The following is a 16,655-nucleotide window of genomic DNA, read 5'->3' as shown; positions in this document are numbered from 1 at the left end:
AAAAAGTTCCGAAAATCACGATAGGGCTTATTTTCGGAGTATGTCTTATTTTACAAAAAGTTCCGAAAATCACGATAGGGCTTATTTACGGAGTATGTCTTATTTTCAGAAAAAGACGGTATCTTCAGAATTATGGAAAGCAAAATTTATGAATTACAAATAAATCTAGAAGATATATAGACAGCTATTTTAAATTACTGGAGGTCAGTGCAAGAGAAATTTAATTGTTTGAAGAAAACTGCATATTCTCTGCTTTCTGCACTTTTCCACATATCTATGTGAATAAATCTTTGAGTCTACAGAAAAGTTGTTTAACAACTGATTATTCAGAATATGTCAAATTGAAAGTCACAAATTATACCCCTGATATTGCGATATCAAAGAGAGCGAGCGCGTACAGGGACAAAGATGGCATTAAAATTAAAATTTTTTATTTAACTCTATTGAAGGAATACTTATATTTTATGTTTTTCATTTTAATAAATATGTTCAAAAGATACATAATATATGCATATTTTATTTTTAAATTTATGCTGAAGGAATAATTTATAATAACAAATACAATACAAAGTCTGAGATGCAGACTCGCCAGGACTTTAGCGATTCCGGATTTGGGATTTTTCTGGATATTAGATCATCAGTTTAAATCTAATAAGATGGCATGCAGAAATTATGAAATCTTGATTTATAACATAATGAAGAATTTATGATCTAAAGGGTATCAAAATTTACAAAAAAAAAAAAAAAAAAAAAAAAAAAAAGCTTAATAATTATTTGCTTACTTTATCAAACATTTTTTAATGTAAATTGTTTAAGATGCTTCTTTTTTTGAGCTAATACATTCTCTTCAATTAAACAGACAGAAATAATTTCTTGTTCTGTTACGAAGTTCCACTGTTCAAGTCCTGTAGTTGCTGTGTCAAGAATTCCGACTACCTTTTCAATCAAAGTTTTTTCATGTCCAATAACCTCTTTATCACTTTCTTCACTATCGGTAGCAGTATTTTCTGGATCTAGAACCATACTATAGATTTTGCTGTTCGTTAACTGACTGAAATTTATAAAGTTCCTTTTTCTGATATATCACATACAGTTGACTTTTCAGCGCCATATACATCGCTTAATTTGGAAACAGATATACCTATACCAGATATACTATTGTCAGGAAATATATAACTTCTTACTAATAAATCTAGCAACTCATGCCAAGACATATGAACGCTGAATCAGGCACACATTCAAGTTATCTATAGTCGAACTCTAACCACGGCTGTTTAATTTTGAACTGTTTTTAAAATGCAGGGTAAATCACAACTAATGACACAGAAATAAAACATACCTGTGACTATAATGAGCATTTAACTCCCCAAATTTCTTTGCACATGTATAGATGTTTGATGGCAGGCATCTATACATCTATACAGTATTCCCGAGTTCTTGCTCCACTGACATACAGATTGACTCTATTCTAAGTGTTAATTAGCTGGATTCATAAAGGCAATCAAATGACACCATCTTGTCTTAAATTTCACAGTAAAATAACTCCAATTTAGAAAAAAAAAAAAAAACACATCTTTTTTTAAATTTATTTCACAATCAGCCTGATGATTACACAACTTGTATTCAATAACTTGTGTACAGAACATAACTCTGAAATAAAGTTTGAAAGGAAGTCTGTAAGAGTATAGGGTACTGTGACTTTAGAAAATGAAAGATCAAACTTCAAAACTAAAAATTTACAGGGTTTAATGCCAACAGAGTTTTACATTACAGTGCATGAAATTTCTAACGCTCAGTCAGCAGACTGTAGTACAACTTTTCATTGGGTTACTAATTTTTTGTGAAAGACATGTCAGACTTCTATAATGATCAAAGATTAGGAAGACCAAAAATATCAGCAGATTAAAGAAGTGTGGTACCAGAGGCTAGGCAACATTTGCAGCTGGAAGGAGCAGAAAAAAATGGGGTAGAAAAGTTTCGGAAGTACTAGGCAACAAAATGCCAAGTACCAGCTCTAATTTATTGCTATATTTGTATTGGCTAGAATGAAAGAAGTTCATCAAGCAACACACCAGAAAATATCACAAGACAAAGAAATTTAGGTACTATTCCATTTTGAGGATCATAAAAAATAGCCAAACTATTGTTGATGCCATTGCTGCCAAAAATAATTGCAGCAACCCTAACTCAAAAAAGGAAGTATAATAGTAAATTAACTAAGATTAATTTTGTTTTAATTCAGATAAAAGGTTAATTTCATATAATACTTTTTTATTATTATAATTTATATAAAAAAAGAATAAATATAATTGAATGGAAGCATATGAGTAAATAACTATTTCAAATCATTATTATAATTTATATAAAAAAAAGCTAAAAATAACTGACTGGATTCCTGCATCGCTATTTTCGCTACCAAGTTATAGCTACAGCATTATTTATTCTTGTTGATTGTTCAAACATTATTTTCTATAATGAATGATGCCTTTTCTTTGAAAAAAATTCTATTGCAGACTTTTCATCAATGGGCAATTCAGCAGGGGCGTAGCTAGAGGGGGGCAAGGGGGGCATCTGTTCCTGGGCGCAGAATCCAAGGGGCGCCAAACTGATGTTACGACATTTTAGAATTGTTTTCCATCCTTGGCAAGCAGTAGGGGGCGCGAAATATTCAGTTGTCCCTGGGCGCTGAAAACCCTAGCTATGACTCTGCAATTCAGAAATTGTTAAATCAACAGTGTTCTCAAAAAAGGATTTAAAAATTAATCCCATCCCTCAATAGTGTCTTAAGAAATATAGAACTATCTAAACTTATGCAATTTGAAATCAGTGTGTATGCTAGATTTGGCGCGCTGTTAAATGGTCATGCTTGCTAGATTTGGCGCTTTGCGCATATATTTTCGCTGCAATTTTTTTACAGCCCTCAAAATGGAATACTAGTACCAAAATTTCATCAGCATCAGTATGCATTTTGAACGAAAACTTTGCAGAAGTGTTTGTGTCAGTTGATCTTTTATTGCTTGATGAAACATTACTGTTAAAATGGATAACTGATGATAATATAGGATTTTAAATCAATTAACCACATATTATGAATTGACCTTTTAACTTTCTTCTGCAGTCCTCATGAGAATGCAAATTAGTTGCTGAGTATTAAGGTGAGGTTTGAATGTTTTAAAATTAGCAGCCTCGCCTTGCAAATATGTACTATTGCTAGCTCTGCCAAAGTATTATTCCAGCTTTAGCCATCTTGCTAGCCAATATTTAAATACATGCCATTAATTACTTGAGCTAGTTTAAGTAGTCTATTTTGTGTGTAGATTCAGACTACGTTATCTTCATAGTATATTATTTTAAGTACTCGGAGCTGTCGATTCAGTGATAAAGTAAATTCTCTCGGTGACCCCTAAAATTTCAAGATGCTCAAACACTAGTGAAATAAATGATAATCTCTGCCTAGGATTTAGAAAAAATTATTACGAAAGATAGAATTTCATATGGAAAAAATGTTAATGCAGGATATCACTGTGAGTGATTGAGGAAACTGTGATAAAATTACATTAAACTCATTTAACTTGCTTACGAATCAACAATTAATTTTGAAAGACACCCATACATGATAAAGTTGTGATAAATCTTCTAACCAAATACAAGCAGAAAGGTTTATCTCAGTAATCATAAAATTCTCAAATTTCAAATTCTTCTCTAAATAGAAAGAGCCTCTGTATAGAAATGAATTTCCTCTTTGAAAGAGTAGTTACCCAAGCCATTCAAGAACTGAATAAGTGTAGTATCCTACAAGGAAAATCAGCTAATTTTTACTATACGGTACCCCTTGGTTTTTGTTTGAAAAAAATCGCCAAATGGTTTTGGTTGTTAGTAAAATATGGATGCTCGCTGCATGAAATAGGTTTTTCAGTAATCCTAATGTTGATAATGTTGGCGAAACTAGCCTTGGGAAATTTTTATTATTTTTTTTAGTTTCTGTCATTAAAAAGAGGGTATTTCTGCGAATATCGCCGAACGTTTCTGAAAAATTTAGATTTTTGGCTATTTTTTTGTAACAGTAACCCTTTCGTATGAACCCTTGTAATTTTGTACTTGCTATTATTTTGCTGTGGGTACCATCATTTCAGTATGTCTGAGGTGATTAAGAGGATGAATGTTAATGGGTTGGATTATGATCAAATTGTGAATTTCAGGTTTTTTTATAGGTTGGATGACGGATTTTGGCTTGTGTAATGGCAATTTTTGCGCCACAAATCGGCACCACGCAGGCCAAAATAACAAGTCAAAGATTTACACAAACTTGGTATCCATGTATCGCCAAGGGGTACCCTAAAATATACTTTAACCATTTTAGCTTTGTTTTAGCTTCTTGATTTTGTTTAAGTGAAAATAGATCGATGTGTACTTGGACAAAGTTAAGGTAGTTTGCAATGTCTAGTTTGTGAAATTCTCTGATTTTTTTCAAGTTAAAATAAGTCAATGTGTACATGGACACCGAGTTTGTATAAGTCTTTGACTTCTTATTTTGGTTTTGTGTAGCGACCATCTTGAAATTGGTGCCGATCCTTCCTGGTGACAATCTTGGCATCAAATAAGAAACAATTCGCGAAGGGGTACCATTAAGTAAATGTACTGGAAAATTATATTGTGCAAGACACTAGATCATGACTGTTGTAAAGAAAAAAGGATTGCACAAAAAGAATGTAAGCAGAAAATGTCTGAAATAAAATTAACATGAGGGAAAAAAATATTAGAGAGCATTATTTTAACAAAATACTTTCATGTTTGTACATTTACTTTGTGATATTCTGATGGCCATTATCTGCTCTAAAAGCAACATGGCCATGAAAAGTAATTGGCAGAAAAGGAATTATTTGCAATTCTGCTTCTTACTCTGGCAATAAGCAGAAGGTGAACAGTTTTAAATCAATTAAATTATTATATACATAACATGATTATTATATACATAATATGATTTGAGAAGTTTAATTTGGAATTAATAAAAAAAGTGCCACTATATGATTTATATTTCAAAATCCAAATATATTTTTAAAATTAAATGATTGTTTCAAAAGTAGCTTGCAAGCCACAGTTTGGGCATAGCCGATATATAGTGTTTTTCTAAAATAAATATCACATTAACATTGAATTTTGCCTATTTCATGTTCTTATCTGGGCAAGCTTCTTTTATATTATATTAATTATTCAGCTGTTTTGATAAGAGAACAACTACCAAATTTTTTTTATAACACACTTCTTTGCTTCAGCTTTTATTCATATTAAAATATTTAAAATTCTTCATATTTAACAATGCAGAAATACACATTAACACCTATGACAAATTTCAAAAGTGGGAGACCTAAATATTTTTCAAGACTTTCAGAATAATACTTAATTTTATTTTAGCACATATTTATTTTGATATATATTTTAAATTTATATTTACAATATATAATTTCCTTAATTTTGAACCTTCTTTGGTTATTCTGACCGCGTTTACAAATTATTATAAATTCTGGGAATGCGTTAAAGTTCTATAACATATTTATAAAAGAAAATGAGAAATATTTCTCCTCGAAAGTGATATCACTATGAAAATTTAAACAATAGATAAAAGTAATGTTTTTTAACTTGCTTACTTTGAAAGGTTTAAATTCGAAGCCTAAACCACCATATTCTCTATTCAAACTATCCACCAAAGAATTCACATAATTTGCACTGACCTGCATTTTTACAATGCACACGAGTAGCAAAGAAAATGCTTTAAGCATAAAGCATTTCTCTCAAACAAGAATAAAATTATGATTTATAGAAAAAATCTGAGTTTCTTCCTTTCTACGTACACATCATTCACTAAGCTCATATAAACAGTTCTTGCTTCGCAGACCTTGAAAGCATGACCATATTTACAAACAAATCAAGGTCGTAATATGTCTACGGCTAAGGCAGTAACTTTCTACCCGAAGAGGCTAGTACTTAGAATGAGAGAATTTTGCGCAAAGAGTAAATGGAATTATTACTCGGTCTGTTACACAAATTAAAGGTTCATTTATTATGCCATATATATTATTCATTTATTTTTATTTGATAATAAAATGCAGAAATAAGTAACTTATTTTCTATGCAGATAAATTGTTGGGAAAATAAAATTTCTTTTTGTGATCAGAATTTTTATTCTTTACATTCGTGCAGAAAATATGCTATAATTAATGCTAGTATCCAGAACTAATCCTTATGTCTAACCTGCAAAATAGTAATTCTCAGTAATTTGTTGATGCGGATCTATCAATAAACATTATTAACGCGTTCCTCTGAATTCATAACACACACTACAACTGCGACTACAAAATATCAGTTGTGGAAATGCAATCGTGTTTGTATGTACTTCATTGCAAAAAAAAGCATTGTTTTCTTGCGGTAATATTATAGAAAATCGTTTAGTATGTTCTAATGTTTTTTGTTCTAATTCTTTTTTAAATCTTTTATTTATTGGATTTTATTTGAAGTATAATGATTACCATTTATTGTAACATAACTGATATTTTCCTTTCAGTTTAGAAACTATTGACTTTTTAAAGTTTTCCGTTCCCTGTAGTGTTCTTCGATGAAAGGGGCGGTGATTCAAAAATAAAGATTACTGACTCAAAAATGTAGATACATTATATTTCATATCTAAACGTTTATAATCAAATGACGTACTTTGATGTGAAGCTTTATAAAATTACTTGTGATGTGGGAACTTTTTATTTTAATAAACCTCTTGATAGTGATAGCATTAGAGGTTTTAATATGTTGTATTATTTTTTATTGTTTCTGTTCTCTATATCATAGAAGTATCTTTCAGATTGTTAGTTTTGCGGGTAGTTTTCGTTTGTATTAATATGTTGTGTTTAAGTAGAGGATGCATGCACTAAAGGGAGACATTATTTCTTACGTTTAAGTATAGTACATCATTTCAAAAAATTATTTGAAGATCAGAAATTATTCACTGAGCACAATCCTGACAACAGATGGCTTATGATAATTTTGTTACACTGAAATTTATAACATTTTTCAAAGGTCTTGGACATTTCTCGTTTAATTAAAATAATGATGAATTATAATAATTTATTGAATATTTTAGAGTTATATTTGGATTAGACTGCAGGTTAATGGCCAGTGTCACCAAGTTGCCAAAAGGGTTTGTTCAAAGCTCAAGGAAGGACGAAAGGAACTCATTTCTAGATTAAACTTTGTGAATATTACATTTCCTCCCCCTCTTCACGTATTTGTCCAACATAAAATGGCTTTCTCGTTTGACTTCAAAATTAATACTTGTTTGACATGTTATTTTATCTTAATTTTTACTTGAAATTTAGAGTAGCTGTTTAAACTATGTAGCCCATGAAGATTGGCGTACTGATACTTCCTTTGGTAAAAATATATTTACGGGTGCCCCTTGGCCATTATTGGCAGTCCATGGACAGAGTTTATGCAATTCTTTGACTTGTTATTTTGGCTTTGTGTAGCGGCAGTTTTTCGTATAAAAATCGCCGCTACATAAAGCCGCTTAAAAAAACAGAGAATTTCACAAACTAGGCATTGCGCACTCCCTTGACTTTGTCCATGTACACATCGATCTATATTCACTTAAAAGGTCAAAGGAGCAGCCAACAAAAAATATATAATCTCAATAAACTGCATTTTAAATCAAACAATGAAATAACATAAAAAAGGAAATTGATCTTAACACTACATAAAGGAAATATCCATTTACCTTTATGTGTCTTTTTCAAATAAAATTCCTTAACAGCATCCAAAAACTTCTTAAAATTATCTGAACTAGAACATGCATACTGGCGTTGCCACGTAAATTCACAAAATAAGAGTAAAAAATATCCTCCGTAACAACATTCGACCATACGCATTTCCTTCCTACAAACAGGACACCTGATAATGGCAACTAAGTAAACCTTCATTTACGCACCAGTCATGTCGTGCTCTTTTCTCCTTTCTTTTCAAATCGTACAGAAACTTCAACTTACCACATTCGGCCATTTTACCGTGTAACACACAAAACAAGCAATATACTTCCTAACCAACGCACAAGCCCGTATGAATTTACCGTAATCATGCAACCGATTACGTCATAATAGGTTTTCCATACCATTCAACTACTTAGGCTACCATAAATGAAACAACTTTGCGATAATAGAAGTGGTACTCTTTTCTCTACTCTAACCAAAATATCCTCCGTAGTGCCAGTATCATCCAATGTTTAGATCATACACATTTCCTTCCTACAAACAGGACACTAAATAATGGCTACTAAGTAAACCTTTATTTACACAGTCAATTAATGTTTTTTTCATTTCCGTTCCAAATCGTTCAGAAACTTATCCGACCATATTCAGCTATTTTATCATGTAAATCACGAAATAACAACATACTTCTTACCCATAAGTTGCATGTAGTGACCACATTGTGGTAGGCTGGAAAATTTTTATAGAGATTTGAGAGAGAATGATGCATTTGGAGGATCTGGAAGTATGATTGAAATGGATAAAAGTAAGTTTGGCAAAAAGAAATAGGCTCTAGTGTAGAATTGGGTGCCCCTTCGATTAGAGACAAATTTTGGTGATGAAACCTTCTTTTTGGTTACCATAATAGTTTTAGCTTCCTGATTTTTTTTTTTTTTTTTTTAATGAAAATAGATTGATGTGAACATGGACAGAATTAAGGCAGTGTGCAATGCCTAGTTTGTGCAATTCTCCGATTTTTTTTTCAAGTGAAAATAGATCTATGTGTACATGGACACAAAGTTTGTGCAATTCTTTAACTTCTTATTTTGGTTTTGTGTAGTGGCCATCTTAAAAATGTGCCTTCCTGGCATCGATTTTGGCATCAAAAAAGAATCGCCAAAAAACAAGGGGCACCCAATAATATAATGGTGGAAAGTGTGTGGATGATGGATGTTTGGAGGTGTTTATCATCAGGCGTTTGCTTTACCTAATTTTTGAAAGCAATAAAAAATGCTTATCACCACAAGTAAGAGATACTTGACTGGAAAAAAAATTAATTTTTAACACTTTTTAAAATATTTCTATTCTATTCTTTTCTGGTGATACCTGTAGCATATTGTTAAAATGTGTGCCATTTTAAACTATCTCTTCTACTTCTATTATAGTTTAGATACAAGCAAATATGTTTTTCAATGTTTCTAATCAAAATTTATTGTTAGTAATGTGAATAGCATGGTCAGAAATGTTTCTTGATAGTTTTTTTTTTTTTTTTTCCCTGTTATCAGTATATAATTTTGCACATGGTTCATATGCTCATCATTCTGAATTTTATCTTCATTTTGCTCTTTCTTGTGTCAAAATTTAACCTTAGATATGGACAGAGTGCTAGAACTGGGACTTCCATCCCGGGTTCCGTCCTCTAGGGGCCAGCCATATCGGGATTTTATTTATACAGTCAAATACCGAAAATCTGCCAACTCCTGAAATCTGCGTTGCTTTTCAAAATATAAACATTCAGTTTATAGGTTCCGGAAACCGCAACATTGAGTACGAAATATCGAAGAAAAAATACTTACTAAATAATAATGAGTCATAACGGAAATACCAAATTCTTGACATCATGATAAAAGTTTTTCCCCCCTCTAATCTGCATTGAGGTGAAAAAGCAGACGATTCACTCAACTCTTCTTTCAAGTTCACGATTTGTATTGTTATATTTTCTGAGCTTTGTTATTTCACGAGATTATTTAGTGCTGCCTTTTTTTTAATCCAGATATTTTGTGGATAAATGAAGAATATTTTTAATTTCAGCCCTTTTTAATACAATTACAGATAAGAAACGCACTCATGATTTTACTGCTTGCAACGTTGAAAAACATAAACACGTTGCACTGACGGTAGTGCAAAAAGTGCAAATTCTGCAAAAGATGGAGGCAGGTGCTACTCCTCGGTTTATGGCAGAATCGTATTACGACACAATTGTGTATGATGTATGGAAAAATAAAGAAAAGCTGTTGAAATTTTACAGCAACAGTTATTCTAACATCGGAATACGAAACCAGAAATCTTGGCATGAGGCGAAATCGGCAAAGCTCAATGCTGTGTACATATAATACAATGGATTTTATAATCAATTTATATATGTAATAATAATTTAATGCATATAATAAGTTATTGCAATAATGTATATAATAATTTATTTAAATGTATTTAATGCCTTATTTATTTTGCACTTTTAGTCTGAATAATATGATTTATCTTTTCTGTCCTAAAATCTGCACAACCTCTGGTCCCAAGCTTTGCGGATTTCTGGACTTCTACTGTACAAGGTCCAGAGATTTATACAAGGGTCAAGGCGGCGTAGACCCCGTAGACCCCACAGTCCCTGCCCGGCTTTATACAAAGCATGAGACAGAACTAAAACGCTATGATAAATAAAATGAAGTTAAGAATTGCAATGCTAAAACATCTTTGCCTCCGGGCACCACTCCATCAGCTTCGGTTAAAACACTTGGTACTTTGTCAGTCCTCATCGCTGGGACTATTAGGGCTAAACTCCCAAGGACTTAGTCAAGATATCAACATCTACCTCAGCAGCCGAAGAACGAACAGGACAGTACCAGTACAGTCCCTGCCAAGCCCGAACCAACCTCCGAATAAACGGGACTCTAGTCCTGTGAAGTCAGATTATATACCCCCATGGGTGAGACAGCCTAAGTACAGATCCTGGCCAGTATTTTCGTGGAATTCTCCTGATCAACTCCTGGGGGTAGCTTAGATATGGACAGATATGCGAGATTTAGCAATTTTCTTCCCTCCCTCCCCCCTTTTTTTTGGTTGCTGCTGTTTTTAATATGAGATAGGTAGCATTTCTAATTTTTAATGTGGTTGATCCTGTAATATGATTATGAATTTGCTCGAAGAGCCCTTCCCCCCTTTTTTGCCTCTTTTTAACCTCTCTTTTTTTAATGTATTGGTTTTCTTTGCCTATTTACAGGTTTCATTCAAAATACGATGATCTGGCAATCTTTATGAAAATCCGTAATGGCCCATACCTGCAATTTTACCTAAAAAACATTTGTTCATATCTTAACTATAACAAAAAGATAAAAATGGCGTGCATTTCAATCATGTGCTTAACAAGATGTGGCTTGGAATTACTTCTTTGGAGGCTATCAAGCAGCACAGTGATAACTTCTGTATGAATAAGCCTAATGACTTTTATTTTAAAAACTTTTCCCTAGCTGCTGGAAAGATGGTAAAAAGTCATAGAATAAAATGCTGCTTATGTAATTTAATGAAATTTTCTTGTGTTTTTGTACTGCTTCATTTGTATTTATCATCAAAAATCTGCAGAACATTCTGGATGATCCATTACAGTTTTGCTAAAAGACAAGTTTGATATGCTTGCATATAAAAAAGTGCACTTTGACTGATGTAAGAAATTCAAAGTGTATTCTCTTTTTTTTTTTTTTTTTTTAATTATACAACAGGCCTATTTTTTTTAATAATAGATACATTTGTTATATTAGTGGATAAGTTAAATCTTTCCAAGTCATAACCATAGCTTAAAAATTTTATTTTGTTCAAGTAATTTAATATTTTATGATGTTGTTGCCGTGTGTATGATAAAGCTTATTCAAATAGTGTCGGGGTCGAAGATGACAGACCTGGCAATCTGCAGAATGTTATCATCGTAGATGTTCGGTCTCTTAAACAAGACACCGATATCTAACAATTAAGGGTGGCGGACAATCAAAACTGTGTGCAGTTGTCAGCTGTGTGTCCCGGCAGTTATCACAGTTTCCATAGATATTCCTACCCTCTCTGTCAATTTTCAATTCTCTACGAGGTTCAATTATAAGTCGATTGCCACTGATGTTATGGAGCTGGTCTGTAATCTGTATTGGTCATGGCATTTGCATTAGATAGGGTGACATCTACATTATTATTACTGTTGAGATTTCAAACTTCTTTTGCCAATTTATCTGCATTTTCATTACCTGTGATGCTGACGTTCGCTGGCACCCATTGAAGAATGCAGACCTTATCTAACTTTTGAAGCTATTTTAGGTGAGAGTAAATCCTGTTAGTGTTCAAGGAGCTTCCATTCAAAATTGCCTTTGAGTCACAGAAGACAACGATTCCTTTTGGGCGCTGATTTAACAAGTAGTTGTAGAAGAAGATTCATATTTTATATGTATGAAATTTTTAGAATGGTTCTACGTCGCCTGTTAAATTTAGCCGTTCAAAGGATCAGCTTTGCCAATAAGTGTGGATGAATACAATATTGATATTTATTATTATCTTGAAAAGATTTCTAATAAGAAAGAAAAACTTAAACAGTTCCAAAACTACATAATAATGAAATAAGAAAAAATCTGAAATATGTACTATGTATATGCTGGTTATGTTTAGAGAAGTGTTTTCCTAGAATCCTCGATCGATAGAACCCACTTCTTACATTTTTTAAGGAAGAAGTAAATGCTTCTAGATTTGAGAGAAAAGGCTGTATTAAAAGATATAAAGTATCTTAAATAAATAAAGATGTAGTTATTACTTTTGCTGTTAAAAATAAGTGTGAGAAAAATGAAATACTTTCTGCACCTGCAGAGCAATTTAATTGGCAAATTGGCAGTTCTCAAAAGTATACTACAAAACATAATTGTAAAACTCTCCCAATAGAAAGTTCTCCCCCCCCCAAAAAAAACATGCTTGAAAAGAAACACATTTTCCAATTATTTAAAATTTATCTTATGAAGAACAAATCTTTATCATTTTTCTTTGTACCTTAACAAAGCTTTTTGCTTTTATTACTCTCCATTTTACCATCATTCAATGTTCTTAACGCAATTCTACTGTGTAGAATTCCACTAATTCATGCTTTGCAATCCGCTTAAAGTATTATTTAATGATTAGGGAAACTGATAGAGTAATGCTATGCTTTTAGAAGGTATAAGTAATAAAAACTTTTTTTCGCACGGAAGTATTTTTATATTTAAGAAATAGTAGCTGAACTTTCAAATATTAATTAGTTAATATTTAAAGTTAATTCATTATTAAAAATATATTTTCTTTCTATGTTTTTATTATTTGAAAAATCTTTTTCTCGTTAAGTAAATTCTCCTGATTTTTTAGTGTCGTAGGTTGGCAAGTATGTTTTTATTTAGCTGTCTCATGAAGACAAGCAATATGAATATCATTATTCTTAGGAGAAACTACAATTCATCCATCTTTTCTTTGTGTTCCGCTGCTATTTAATTGTGGAAGATTTAGTGCCTTCATAGTAGACTTTACATCACGCTCCTGGACATGATCAAAGCTTGACACGTCGGCTGCTCTGTACGCAGTAGCACTATTCGCAGGTACTGAATCTAAATAGTGCCTTTGCCTAAAGGGTTGGACTTCTGCCTGCTGGTCAATGGAAAGTATCTTATTTACCGTCTACCACCAAAAAGAAAACCAATGGAGGCATTCCCCTTTCCACCACTGGGGACACCCTTTCTAGTGGTTACACGCTGCTTTGAGAGAAAGTATTTTATGCAGTTATTAAATAATAAACTTCCCTTTTGTTTACCAAAATTTATAGAACTTGGAAGTAAATTCTTGAAAAGCTCGACAGTTCTTCAATTTAGTAAGCTGTCATTAGGATTATTTTGCATTGCATAATTGCGATCTGTTGATACTTTCTGATTATTCGCAACCTCACCACAAAGACATGAAAAAGTTCTGATGAGGGAGTACACCAAGTCACCAAAAGTATTTTTGTTGTAATCCAGCAATGTGCATAACATCAAACCCTCCAGGTGGCTTTCCACTTTGGAAATTTTAGCATGTCGACCACATACTTTATTTTTCGTTGTCTTTCGGGAAATCTCTGACTGAGCTTTTTTCATGCATAGAATGTAATGTGGCTCACTTAATAGCATAATAACTCTTTTTCTTCTCGTTTTAGCATTTTGGTACCAGGTTTGTGCAATTTTTGGATTATTTTTAGTTAAAACAGATTGCTATATACATGAGAACAACAGTGCAAAACTAATGTATTGCTTAGATGATTTTCTATTGGTGTCATTTCATTAAAAATATCAGCTGATCACAAAATACCAGAGTTGGAGAGTGAACTGAACTACTGTTGAGCAAGCAGTTGTTTGATCATTGAGGGTTCAGGTTATCTAAGCCAAGACACTGAAGAGAGGGGAAAAGGCTTTTTAAGATCTTAGGAATTTAGATGAATTCGTTGAAGCCTAGGGAGATACAGAAAATTTATCAATATTGCCTCACAGAATCAGATAGAAAATAACGATGCTATGTTTAAGTTAAGTGTGTAACCAATGGGAATAGCAACTTGTATAAAAGTATCGCACCAGTGAGCCACTTATCTTAAACAGTTTCTCATATGAATGGTATTAAAATTTGAATTATTAATTATCCTTATGAAGAATGTTCATCAGAACACGTTCATACATTTTGAATTCCATAAAAATCAAGTTGTCCATTTCTTAGAGGCTTTTTGTGATTTTTTTATATCTTAGTGTATGTAAATTATGATGAGCAAAATTTTCATGTTTCATTTTTTAATGTAAAAATAAGAACATGCTAATTTTTTAGTAATGTTTTAACGTCATATAATCATTTGGATCCCTTCAAAATGGTGGGTGGTGGGGAAAATAAATATCTAATTTGAATTTAATTATATAAATTATATAAAATTTTACAGGAAAAGAAATTTTTTCAAATGCAGAACAGTAAATTTCAGTCTTTTTCTTTTTTTCAGCCAAATTGAAAGAACATGTTTGGCAACAGTAAACCATTTGGCACAGCTTCTGCCTTTGGTACAAGTAAGTGAAATGATTATTTTTAATTTTGAATTTATGCATAAATGATGTATATGTAAAATTGCTTACTCTAACTTTTAGGATCTTCGAGATGCTACCCAAAACTTAACTACTTATCCTTCCCATTTGCACTAATCTCCAGATATTATGTGGTTTTCTAAGTTGGACAATTTAAATCATATCTTATTTTTACATGCACAACTTAAAAAGGGGAAAAAAGTGTTCATTAAAATTTACATCAGCGAGCTTTTAGTAAAACTGCTTTTGGCCAAGTGAGAACCTACTGGTGATATGACTGTTTTATAAATAAGCAAAAGTGACTTGAAGATGATAGCTATCCAGGACATCTGTTAATCAGTACAGAGCCTCCAAAAATGTTAAAGAAATACATGAAGTCTTCTGAAAGGTTGTTGAGGAATTAATAGATTATTCGTGACACCTTTAAGGTTACCAATTTTTATATGGCATATTTCAGCAATTTATCTTTATGACTTATTCTTCATACATTGAAAATGAAGCTAAGAGGTTATTCATAATTTATATATCATGCTTTAGAACAGTGGTCTTCCAAGTGGGGTCACATACCTTAGGGCAGCGGTCGTCAACCTTTAAAACTTGACGGATCACTACATATATAATTTTATATTTGGCAGACTACTAATATGAATTTTAAAAAAACCGCTTAAATCAGGCCTTAAAAACAACATATTAATACACAAAAACAATATACAACTTTCCAATTCGTGTGTCATGTTAGTTAAGGCGTTGCGTTCAAACAATGGCTAGCTCCGAAAGGATTCATACGTCATCTATCCGATGAATTAACAGCTATCTTATCATAAATGGAGCACTTCAGATCTTTTAAACGTAAGGAAAAAGTTTTATTTACACATTTGTACAAGTTAAATGAATAAGAAATATCTATCTAGCTACATCGTCCTTAGCTATCTAAACCACAACTTCTCGTTTTTTTCTCTGGCATCCCATAATATCAGTCTGTATCTGGCCTTTGATTCGTTGACGTAGTGGTGCCATTCCCAACATCCTCCCGAGTTGCTGGATAGCTACTCAAAACATTCAAATCTATCAAGTTCAATCTTAGTGGCATTTTAACAGTTCTACCAGTTTGTGTCTTTATAGTCTTAGAACTGTCACATACATTGAAAACATCAGTGGGGTCCAAAGATCAGGGTGGATCTAAAAATAAAAAATAAAAAAAAAAAAAGAAACAGAAAAAGGTGAAAAAAATCAATGTCCAGGTGGCGAATGTTAACTTTGTGCACCACCAGTTCATCTGATCAGCAGAGGTTGACAGGATAATGGTGCCTTCATGGCATATCTTTCAGAGGCATATCATTGCATATCTTCGTAACAATCAGAGGGATGAACTTTCATTGTCTCATAAGGACCGAAGAATTTGGTACAAAGACCCAAGTTTCAGTTGAAGTCCAAATTGGATTGGCATTTGGTCTTCAAGTTTGTATTTGCAGGCTCTTTTCTGGTGTTTCTTTGGGCGTGAAGCGGCTAAAGAATATGAAACAGTATTTTTTCTTCCAGATATTTCAGCATTCTTTGTTGTCTCAAAAGCTTCAACTGCATCTTTTCTTCTATGTAACTGATAGTAGCATTTGGATGTACAAGTGAGAAATTCAGAGTTATCTGAGATGCTTTTGGAAAAAGTTCGGCAATCCTGAAAAATTGTAGTGTCAGCTGGAATGTCAGAGATAAGTATTTTCCTTGAATTATGTTTCTGTTCTTCGGGAGTTTCTGCACTTTTAGCAGGTGTTTTCTCGTTTGCTTGATCAGCACA

The 16,655-nt window shown here is 32.4% G+C and overlaps 2 protein-coding genes across 4 annotated transcripts in view; one reads left to right on the top strand and one right to left on the bottom strand.

Moving 5' to 3' along the window:
* The window catches only part of LOC118194487 (uncharacterized), a 131,855-nt gene extending 125,882 nt beyond the window's left edge, over window positions 1–5,973 (bottom strand). The window contains exon 1 of the mRNA XM_085818302.1: window positions 5,646–5,973. Within this exon, the coding sequence (XP_085674428.1) occupies window positions 5,646–5,777 (132 nt within the window). The 5' untranslated portion in view covers window positions 5,778–5,973. The remainder of the gene's footprint in view (window positions 1–5,645) is intronic.
* The window catches only part of Nup98-96 (nuclear pore complex protein Nup98-96), a 177,682-nt gene that overhangs the window by 26,091 nt on the left and 134,936 nt on the right, over window positions 1–16,655 (top strand). Inside the window, exons 1-2 of one of the 3 annotated variants that reach the window (XM_085818299.1) lie at window positions 6,354–6,446; window positions 14,785–14,848. In XM_085818299.1, coding sequence (XP_085674425.1) covers window positions 14,800–14,848 — 49 coding nt within the window. In that variant the 5' untranslated portion in view covers window positions 6,354–6,446; window positions 14,785–14,799. Of the gene's footprint in view, window positions 1–6,353; window positions 6,447–14,784; window positions 14,849–16,655 lie in introns of those variants that run through there. The other 2 variants (XM_085818301.1, XM_085818300.1) reach the window with 2 other exon arrangements.

This window comes from Stegodyphus dumicola, chromosome 6 (assembly GCF_044657685.1).
Source record: "Stegodyphus dumicola isolate Sdum_Otavi_A_Nest chromosome 6, ASM4465768v1".
NCBI classification, from domain to species: Eukaryota; Metazoa; Arthropoda; class Arachnida; order Araneae; family Eresidae; genus Stegodyphus; species Stegodyphus dumicola.
Note: the sequence above shows the minus strand (reverse complement) of the source record. Positions and strands in the feature narration are given on the sequence as shown.